General features: G+C 39.0%; 1 protein-coding gene across 4 annotated transcripts in view; it reads left to right on the top strand.

Annotated features, from left to right (window-relative positions):
* Nucleotides 1-1,703: 1,703 nt before the first annotated feature.
* Nucleotides 1,704-11,404, top strand: part of LUZP2 (leucine zipper protein 2) — a 464,552-nt gene continuing 454,851 nt past the window's right edge. For 3 of the 4 annotated variants that reach the window (XM_063117348.1, XM_063117346.1, XM_063117347.1), the window contains exon 1: nt 1,750-1,899. In XM_063117348.1, coding sequence (XP_062973418.1) covers nt 1,838-1,899 — 62 coding nt within the window. In that variant the 5' untranslated portion in view covers nt 1,750-1,837. Of the gene's footprint in view, nt 1,900-11,404 lie in introns of all 4 variants that reach the window. The other variant, XM_063117349.1, reaches the window with a different exon arrangement.

The following is an 11,404-nucleotide window of genomic DNA, read 5'->3' as shown; positions in this document are numbered from 1 at the left end:
TATTATAAATATGCAGAAGATGTCTGTATTGTACTTTAAAAACAACAACCCTTCCTATAATTATTCAGCATTATATTACACCATGTTATTGCATGCGGTGGCCTATTTTAAATGTGCTTTTTATTATTATTGTTGCAAGGTTTTCTTCTTTTAAATTGTTGTTGACCACTTTAATGGCTTTTAGCAAATGGCATATAAATGTTAATAAGAAAACAAATGCATGCTTTTTGCATACACACACAGCATGTTTAAAATATCAATGGCTCAGAGCAAATTGTACTAGTAGTAACCTCTTAGCACCCATTGGGTTCAAGTGTTGTTAATCAAGTGGTGGCATGGATTAGCAGCTACATAGGGATGGGACTGGGACAACGGATAAAGGGAATAGGTCAGAGAACACCTGTCCACTTGATATATTGAACTTGAATCCCATTGAGGCCAACTCACAGGTATTTTTTCTTTTGAAAATGCAGGAATATATTATTCACTGTAAATGGTATGTGTGTGTATTTACACACACACATGTAAATATCTGGGTTTCTCCAAAACAAATATTTCCTTACGTAATATCCCATAGGGCTAAAGGAAGGACAAATGAGTTGAAATGTGGAAGTTTTTGTCTGCAACATATTGCCACTCTATGATATATCAAAACATTTTAAATCTTTCTGATGCTTTCTCTGCATGAGCAATTATGTATTCAGGCAACTGAACTCTCCTTTCTTATGACCCATGTAACCATCTTCACTTTCCAGAACAAGCTGTTCTCATTTCATAAGACCACATTATGCTTTAAATTCTGCATTCTGTCATACTTTAAAATCTGGGAATCTATTACCTACCAAAGTCTGGAGTTTTATTTATATTTCTTGGATATGAAGGGCATTCAGGACTTTTCCTTCAGTCAAAAACTGTTTGCCAATAAAAAACGACCGTCACCATCTAAAGAGTTTAACTTCTGACAGAGCAAAATATCAATAGCTAATTAAAATGGGAGACATTTATGCCAACTGTTTTTGTTTTATGGGCATACCCATAGAACTCATAAGGCACGTAAACACTGAACACAGAAATTTGAGTTGTCCTTTAAATAGGTGTCTGATGAGTTGTTTGAGGCCTCTCTGGTTCTTTAGAGGTGACACTAACATTTCAATATATCTATTGGGATGCATTTAGACTTCACCCATTTGAGTGCCAAGTCCCACACTGCTACGTTATGGGATTCTAATTGGTACAATAACTTTCCATTCGTACTGAGCAGAGTACAGGCTCCGTAGGCACAGTGCATGAGGTTAATTTGAAACTTGCCTGTTAATTTAAAAAGTCTGACCCATGATCTACATGCAAATCCTGTTGAGCAATGCAACTTTAATTATAAACAGATATATTTGGATATCACTTTTCTTTTCTTTCATTCCCCTCCCCCCTCCTAGGCAAAACGGATGCGCCCTCCTACCCTTAGAGCTAAGTCACATCCATTGCGTTCACTTTCCTCCCTAGTTGCCACTCAAGCTGCTAGTAATAACAAATCCTTCAGGACATCAATAGAGTCGCTGTGTTGAATAATCGCAGACTATCAGGCACTAGGGCTTGCAGCAGCAGCTCCATTGCCTGTGACATCACTCCTGAAGCTCAAACCCCACTCTAAGCTGCTTTCATTACTCAGTGTGTTGGTCTGTCTGCTCCCCCCCCCCTTTCCCAGATCTACAGACCGTCACACGCGGGAGCAGGTTCTTTGCAGAGAAACGACTCTGGAAATCAGAAGCACTGCGAGAGGTAGGAATAAAGAGGAAGAGCGACAACGAGCTTCGGAGAACAAAACAGCCAAGCTCACAATATGAAATTCATCTTGCCTCATTACTTGCTGTCCCTTTTTCCTGTTCTGGTTCTCAGCACCAGGTGAGTGCACAGATCTCTTCCACTTGGGGTTGTGTTTGAGAAGCAGTTAAGGTGCATTTTTAGCCGTGAATTTCATTCCAGCTTCTCCCATGCTTGTAAGTTCAGAGAGCATCTTCTCTTGAGCAGATTCCAGGGTGGGTTTTCTCTCTCCCTTCGTCCCCCCTCCCTCATTCTCTCTCGCTCACACACACAAACAGGTTTAAGAGACTTTGATTCTGGGTCCCTCGCTAGTTAGTTGAGTCCATTCATCACCTTAGTCTCTAACAGGAAAACTCCTAGCTCTGCAATGACCCACCGCTTTTGTGATTAAGCAAAACAGTTACTGATGTCCAGTCGATGTACACTACAGCAGTAGCAATTTTTCATGTGTTCCACTGGAAAATAAGGAAGCTAAAGAACAGAGATTGAGAACCTACTTGGATTTCTGTTTTGTATTAGGCTTGAGGTAAAAAAACAGAATGTTAAAGCATGAAACAGCTTTATTGCAGTGTGAGTTTTGCAAATAATAATTTTAAAAATCCTTGACAGTCTTTTTGTTTGCATTTGTGAATAGCATAAGGTTGGAACAATATTGGAATGCCAGGAGTAAATGTTTCAAAGTTCCAGAAATATAGGAATATTGTATTATGTGAACTAAAATGATTGCAAGGGGATAGGTTATAAAGCCTTTGCATCACAGTTTTAGATATACATATAACATTTATTCCTCAGAATGGTGCAAAATGTTCAGCAGCCTGTATGCATATAACATGTGCAGTAAATGAAATATAAAGTGAGGGCATTCTGTCCCACAGCCACATTGTACCCAGATGGAAAGTTAATATTGTGTGTAGAGTAGGATTTGTTTGAATGAAGACCTGTTCAGGTGTCTTACTGTCCACACATGGTTTTCAGTTTTCTTATCAAAGAAAGTGACAACCTCCTTCTATGCTGGTCATTAAGTACCTTTGTAAGCTTCTAAATCTCTGGAGAATGTAATAAACAGTGTGTGCATAGCTATTCGTGTCTCAGGAGAAATGCCCACATCCCTTTATGGCAAGTTTTGCTTTCCTGCAATGTTTCCCCACCAGTGGATTTGGAGAAGCTCTTTCCATTCTGATCTTTAAGTGTAGAGTCACTGAAGGAAGATTACTCACTAAGCTGCCTGGTTTTCAGATGTAATCCACCTGGATAAGAGTGCCTGACAACTGCAGGTGTAACTGAGGAGAAAAGGTCAAGGAAGTATGGAGAAAAGTAGAAGGACTGCAGATAGTTTGGTGATGAGACATGCCAGGACTTCATACTCAGCTGTCTATGCTTTTAAAGAAGTTGCAATTTTAGGTTCTATCCTGCTCAGTCAGTAATTAATCGCTCTGATGTTCATGTTCTTTGATAAACCATGAAATTCCCTTTGGAGCCTTGTGTTGGGATTTGCCAATTATCTGAGGGAACGTTTTGTAGCTCTTAAAAAATATTCTGTTAGTATGAAACTCTCTGTCAATTTATATTGTTAATTTTGTGCTATCTTAAAAATGTATGTGCATTGCAAAGTTACACTGGAGTTAAACTCAAATGGAGGACAGAGATGGAAAAGTAACTCTTCAAGAGATATGCATTTGCATCTTAAATGGGTTTTTGACTGAAGTGCTTTTATGGTGAAATTGTTGGCTGCCAACTTATTTCCTGTTTATAAAGAATGAAAAATGAAAGGGATTATTTGCATTTCCACATTTTAAAAAAATGTGAATAGAATAGACTTTTAGAAATAAAATTAGATCAGAGTATCAGTTGTAACCTGAGATCTCATCTCATAAAGTGTTATTAAAAAGGAAGTGGAAACCTCTTTGCTTATGAAATACATAAATAATATAAAATTGTTGTGTTGTTGTTGGGTGGGTTTTTTGTTTTGGTTTTAAACAATCTCATTTTTTTCTGGTGTGGTTTGCCAGGATTATGATTGATTATACAATGGGAAAATATACTTGTATATCCCCAATCTCTGATTAGTGTAACTTTCTGATATAAAGTTAGTTGGCATAAACATGTGAAAAGCAAGTCAATTTGATACTATTCTGCTGGTGTTGAAGATATAGCACTGCATACAAATGAATAACTGATCTTCCATGAAAACTGTCTTCCTATTGAAAAAACTTGCTTTGATTTTAATTAATGTGAAACTTCCTCTTGAGTTTGAAAGACGAGTGAGAGCCACAGCTCCAAAACTAAGTGATTTCTACAAAAGCTATTTCCTTGGGGTTCATATGGAATACTTTGGAAGGAAGGAAGGAAGGAAGGAAGGAAGGAAGGAAGGGAAAGTAGTGGATGGAGACTGGCAAGTTTGGCTTCATTCAGAACGCCCATAATTACTGAATTGGAGGGGCAAAGTTGGTAGATATATTAAACTGGCAATGTAAACCAATTGGGAGTGATCTTTTAAAGTATTCGGGTTTGTCCTCTCAGTACAGAATGCAAAACCAAAGAGAATTTTAACTAAAGCAGTCAACAATATATATATATATATATATATATATATATATATATATATATATTTGAATCCTAATTTTTGGAAAATGTATTTGAAATTATCTTCTTGTTCTGTAAATACATGTTAACTACATATTAATACATTGGCATGATTCAATGACAGTAACCCACATGTCTTATAGAGTGCAACAGGCTTTTGAAGTGTGACTGTGGAGCTGCCTGTTTTGGTAATAAGAAAGTGTACAACTCTGAGTATTGTCCCATTTGGATTTCTTTGCCCCAGCCTTGCCCCACAAAACCACAAGTACAATGGTGCATTCACTGTTACACTCTCATCTTGCTGGACTGTGCGAACGCTATTTCTCCCATTTATTTTGAAGCATCTCAGAATGTTCTTTGCTAACATATGGTTAATGTTCAGGCAATTGCCCTAGCTGAGAAGGTTTGCCAGAACAGTTGCTGTAGTGAAGATGGGAATCTATTATCCTGCTGGGTGAAACTGCTTAGCTCAGGCATAGCTGCAACCATAAGCGGCATGAAATTTCTGTAGAAGTACTTTCCTGTGAACTTGTCATGTGCAAATAATCTTCATTTACCATATTTACCTTTGATATATGGTGTGTGCAAACAGTTTAGTTTCGTCTACTCTTAATTTTATACACTTTGCAGGAAGTTAAAAATATTTGGGGAATATGTTTTTCTTTTTCTTTTTTAAGCAGTATCCAACTGGGCTGATTCCATTGGGCTAATGGAACACACTCCTCGTGTAATGGAGATTAGATGCTTCTTATAGGAAGCACTGAAACAAGCTTTGGCTGGTGGATCTAACCACTTGGGGCAGGGACTTCCACATATGAGATGCTGCTCTTTTGAGGAATCTTAAAGGGTTAGGGTCTTAAAGTGTGAGCAGCTTCACACAGGAGGCTGTGGACTTTCAGGTCAGGCTTTAAAAGGTACTAATAGCAAACACCTTGAATTGCACTCAGAAACAAGCTGATACAATATAAGTGTCACGTAACCCAAGATTTTTGCCCCCCATTCAGAATTTTAGCTACAGCATTCTGCACTAGTTGAACTTTTCAAGTGGTTGTCAGGAACAGCTTCTCATTGAGTGCATTAGAATAATACTATTGAGATGTAACTAAGGCATGTAGGACCATGGCCAGGTCTGCAGCCAAAGCTGGAAAAAAATACTCCTGCCCACAGCTGGCTAAACAATTAATAACAAGGCCATGTCCAGGGCCATTCCCAAACTACGTTCCTGAACCAGAGCAAGCTGACATCCCATCCTATTCATAACTAAGGCTATCTATGTCTTGCCTACATTTAATTTCAGTTTTTTCAACCAATTCCAACCCATCACTGATTCTAAACACTGATTCAGAACCTCCATGACCTTCCCAGAACATGATGAAAAAGGAAATATTATCAGCATACTGATGAAAATCTACTCTTCATCCCTGGATGATATCTCCCAATGCTTTCATATAGATGTTGAGAAGGATAGGGGACAAAATTGAACCCTTTGGGACCCCACAGCCGCAAGGTCAAGGGGTCAAGCATGAGTCCCCACCCCTCACCTTCTCAAACCAACCCATAGGGAAGGAGAAGATCCACTGCAAAATGGTGGTCTCCCACCAGCATTTGAGGAAGGCCTCCAAGAAATATAGCATGGTGGTCATCAGTGAAAATTGCTGAAAGTTCCAGCACAAACAACAGGGACTCACTTTCCCTGCCTAGCTCTGGCAAACGTGTCTCCCTTCTATATTGATTTAGTTGTCTCCCCATTCATTTCAATGCCAACAACAATTGCCTTCTCTGTAGCAGCACCCACCCTCTGGAAAACCCTCCCTTGTGCACTTCAGGAGGAGGAAAATGTAAAGCTTTTAAATGCTTCCTAAAAACATATCTCTTCAGACAAGCCTTTCCCTCGACTGAAACTTATTCTGGTTTTATGTGATTTTAAGGTTTTAAGTTGGATTGTCATATCATGGTTTTAGTTGTAAACTGCCCAGAAGGCCTAGGCTGTTGGGCAGTATAAATATGTAATAAATAAAATAAATAAGTTCCATAAAACCAGGGATGTGACTTAGTTTTACAACTGGAGAGAAGACACTCAGGAGCAATTATGTTAATGGTCCAGGACATCTTGCATTCTAAATATTGACCAAAGCCTCAACAGGACCACCAGTCATGCGGGCAAGAAAACCCTTCAGACTTATCAGAAATCCATCTGGATCCATAAGTCTATAAGTGCAGGCTATTTTAGTAGGTTCCCCAACATTACATAGGTTAGTTGGTGATCTGTCCATGACAAAGAAACTATCTTAATCTTCAGCACCAGATCACTAACCATCTTCCCAACAGTAAAATCCAAGTCCAGAATGTGTCCAATTTGATGATATCAATTGAGACAGACCCATAATTGCCATTATGGCTATGAAATTCTAAGCTGCATGCACCTACCTCTGGGTCATCAGCAAGGACATTAAATTCCCCCAGCACCAATATGGCCTGAGGGTTTCCAAAACCATGTGAGAGATTGCCTTGCTTCTCCAGGATCCAGTCCTGGATGGCCACAGTCTTATGAACTGATTTGGCATCAATCATCAGGACCTTAAGGGTCCATGGATAGCTGGCATAATAGCCAAGCTCCAAAGAAGGGAAACCATCAAATTGCTAATCCTTCGTCTTCTTGAACAGCTGCCATATTGAGCTGCTAGGTCAACATTTAAATAATAAGGGGTGTTGCCAAATTGGACTGAATGAAAATAAAGGATGCACAGTGGTAGTGACTTGGAGGAAGGAGAAAATTTTCATAGAAAAAAACCCATTTCTTTTAAAAAGGAGTGTGGGTAAGTAGGGTATATGAAATCCAGTGTGCTGGGAAATCAGTGGTGTTCCTTCTTCCTGCCTGCTCAGACTACTTGGGTGAAGAAGACTGTGGGCTCATCTACACCAAGCAGGATATTCCACTATAAAAGCAGTATATAAAAGGCAGGAGCCACACTACTGCTTTATAGCGGTATTGAAATACACTGACAACTGTTGGGGCCCATTGAAACATACCACATATTGCTTTCATGCTGCTATATGCTGCTTGGTGTGGCTCCTGCCTTTTATATACCACTTTCATAGTGGAATATCCTGCTTGGTGTAGATGAGCCCAGAGTCTGTGGCCTTTCTTCTGTACCATCTTGCTGCTATCTTTTCCCCAACATCCATTCCCTTTAATCATTTCACCCTTCACCTCCAATGACTCTAACTTTGTACATAGTGATACAAAGGCTATGCACCCCCACGTATCTATGCATCCCAACCTCACTGGTTCTTTTGAAAGCTTGATGCATCTAAAAGACTGCCTATTCCATGAGAATCTGCCCTTCAACATCTAAGGCCCCCCTCTGGCTGACTCCACCTTCTGAGTTGAGTTGAGGTGGGTGCCACTATCACTGGGGGCAGGCAACCAATGATAGTAGCACCCCTATGGAGAGACCTATGGAATGGTCTCTCCATAGAGGTTTACCTAGTACTGAATCTTGCATCATTTAGTACCAGGGGGGATTTGTTTTATCTACCCATGACTTTTAGAATGTTTGTTAAGCCTATTTTAATGCTGCTAATGTTTTACCTTGCCTTGCTGCTTTTATTTATATTTCATATTGTTTTATATGTTGATTGCTTTAATTTTTATTTGCAATCAAAAGGATGAGATATGAAAGGTTTTAATGAATAACTAATAAATAACTATCCTCAGAGATTTAAAAGAAATGTACTTGCAGTTGTTTTCAGCCCAAATAACTTTATGGGCTACACATTCTTTCTCACACAGAGAGAGAATTTGTTCTGTCCCTACCAGCCAATAAGCTGGGTCCCTATCCCATAAATCATTGAAAGCTAGCTACGGTATGTCTTATGGCGATTTTCTAGGAAAATGCAGATTTTAAAGTGTCCTTTGCCTTTGATTTTGCTCTATTGTTTAGTCTTAGCACTTACGCAAATGTTATGATACTAAGAAATATATGCTCAATATAGGGTAAATCAACAGCTATGCATTGCCTTGGCTGTAGGGCTATTGGAAAGACACCAAGGGCTGTATCCAATCGGCCCATCTGTACACGGGGCCTACCGCTACTTCGGCCCCACCAATTCTATTGTGCAAGAACCCTTCTGCTACATGAATTAACACTTCTGGATGCAAGCCTCGATTGCCCTCTAAATCACGGTTGCACAAGCAGTGGGAACTGCTTCCACAATAAAACTCTTAAGATGCAAAAGAATTGGCAGAAGTGTATGTGCCCCGTAGGCACAATTGTTGAAGATCCGGGTAACAAACAGCAATCCACAAACTAGTTAAGCTAGAATACTTGTCCTTGTTTAGAAAGAATGTGATGCAATGACTTCTGACCCACTATAAATTCACAGCCTGTTGTTCTTGATTTGACGTGATCCTTGTGCAAGCAAGGAACAGATAATGAATACAGAGAAGAGTGTATACAGTTGTATTCATTGATACTCTGTGTCGGTGCCCTCTGTGCAATTTGTTCAAAATAAATATATATGAATAAGTAAAGTTTTATTAGGCAAAACAAATACTGTTTCTAATCCAGTATCTTGATACTTTACTAAAAGTATGTAATGTGAATGTATAAGTCAAAAGATGATATATTCCTGAACCTTTTAGATAATAGAGAGCTTTGGCTATGGGGCGGTACATAAATGTAATAAATAAAATAAATAATTAAAATAGTCACTGATATTTCATTTCTCACTACCATGAAATTGTCTATCTTTTTTATTATTATTTCATTGCACTGTGAGTTCTTACCATGTACTATGGAAATATGATCCAAATACTAATTGGCATATTGGCTTTGTTTATTTGTTTATAAACATGTCTATTTTAAAAGATATTACAAAGTTACTTCTAGACTAACTTACTATGTGATGGATTCAGAATGTCTGTTCTGCAGTGCTCTGAAAAATTTAGTAAGTTTATATACAAAGTGGTAGGAGACAACTGTTTTCTGTTAATTGTCAGATCAGCAGCTTTGTATTATGTACACTGGAATTTGGATATATAAAGGTGGTCTGGATTGCTTTTTTCAGTGGGGTGGGGTTTGAGTGGAACAAACCTCCCTAAAGACTGAATCAGTCTTAAGGGGTGATTCCAATTTCATGGGGTCATGGTTGTCTTACCAGGTTGGTCACCATTACATCTAGAGGGGTGAGCATATTACCCCCAACATTAAAATCACTTACTGGCTGCCAATTAGTTTCTGGGCAAAGTATAAAGTGTTGATAGCTCTACATGGTTTGGGTCCAGGTTACTTGCAGGATCACCTTTCCCTGTACAATCCACCCCGCACACTCAGATCCACTGGGAAGAATTTACTTCAGCCAGCAAAAACTAGATTAACAACTGTTACCCAGAGAACCATCTCTTCTGCCACTCCCAGACTGTGGAATGGCCTGCTGGGAGAGATCTGGCAACTTAACAGTCTTTCTGAATTTTTTTAAAAAGCTATGAAGACTGATCTTTTCCGGCAGGCCTACCCAGTTGAATTTTAAGATGTCTGGATGTTATTTTAATAAGGTATTAGTTTTATACGTTTTTAATCAGTTTTATGTATTTTATAGTATTTTTGTATTCGGTGTTATTCCCTGCCTCGATCTAGAGGGAGAGGCGGGAAAGAAATAATAATAATACAAGATGGCTATGGGCAATGAATTCCATCCTTTCTTTCACTTGTGCTGCCTCTAGTATCAAAAGCAGGAAGCCTACATGTACCAATTGCTGGGGAACATGGGTGGTAAGGTGCTGTTGCACCTGTGTCCTGCTTGTGGGTTCCTGGTCAACAGCTGGTTGGTCATTGTGTGAACAGAGTGCTGGACTATATGGCCCCTTGGTCTGATCCATCAGCACTCTTCTTATGTTCTTATGAAGTGCAGCTGCTCATCGTAACAAGCCCCATATCTGTGCCCCCTGGGGAGAGTCCAAGAATGCAGGTAGCTGTGTTAATCCATCTCTGTAAGTGCACTATATATGTCTTTTTCAGGTCTTTTGTAAAGCTAATGGTTCTTAATTTCCCATTTAAGACCAAGTCACCTTAAAATACTTGGCATTACAACAGGGATAGTTCACAACAATATATAATTCCTCGGAAAATCCATTTACTCCCAACTACTGTGAGGATTGTGGCCAAACCCAGATGGAACAGGGAAGCCTGATGGATGTGATATCATTGTCCCTGCGACCCTGTGAGGCCTGGCAGCCATTACACCACTGGTGAATGGATATTTGGCAGACTCTTTATCTCCATATATTCTGGTCAAGTTCAGTCATTTTCAAAATTCATTCACATTTGGGCTGCTATCAAAAGAAAATCTGTAAATATCCTAGTGGAGAACCTATGTGGACAGATAGAGCTTGCTGTGAAGTTTGATTCGGCAGTTCTGCTTTTTTAACTGCTTTTCTGCAGCAAACACATCAATGCCTGAAGTGCCTGTAGACATGATTTTCAAACTGCCCCCCCTCTCAGCGCACACACCAGAGCTTCTTAGGTTCATAGCCATAAGCCTTAAAGGATATAGAAATGCTTTCCTTCTCAGTTGATACTTTACCAGGATGAGGAAACTATGAATAATTGTCTTTCTCTTGATGAGATGTTGAAGAAAAATTTAGACCACACTGTTCTTTTTTAAAGAAACTTTGCTGGGTTCTCCTTTCCAATGATAGCAAATAGTTAGTCCCTGAGTATAAAATATGGCATTGTCTAAAATGGTGAGCTGAACTGAAACAGGATCCAGCATTCACCAAACAAGCATGGAACCCCAAGAAAATGCAGTTTTGAGATAATGGTGTTTCTAATCCTGATCATTAAATGGGTATAGAAATAATAGGGTAATCTGAAAAATAGCAACCTGGATCTTATATTAATATAACAGCAGAAGACTGGATTATGACAGTTTTTTTAAAAAACAAAACAAAAACAAAAACTAGAACCATTCCATGGCAGTCTTCAATTGCTATTAAAAAGCA

Source organism: Elgaria multicarinata, chromosome 2 (genome assembly GCF_023053635.1).
Source record: "Elgaria multicarinata webbii isolate HBS135686 ecotype San Diego chromosome 2, rElgMul1.1.pri, whole genome shotgun sequence".
NCBI lineage: Eukaryota > Metazoa > Chordata > Lepidosauria > Squamata > Anguidae > Elgaria > Elgaria multicarinata.
This window is presented reverse-complemented; position numbering and strand designations above follow the sequence as displayed.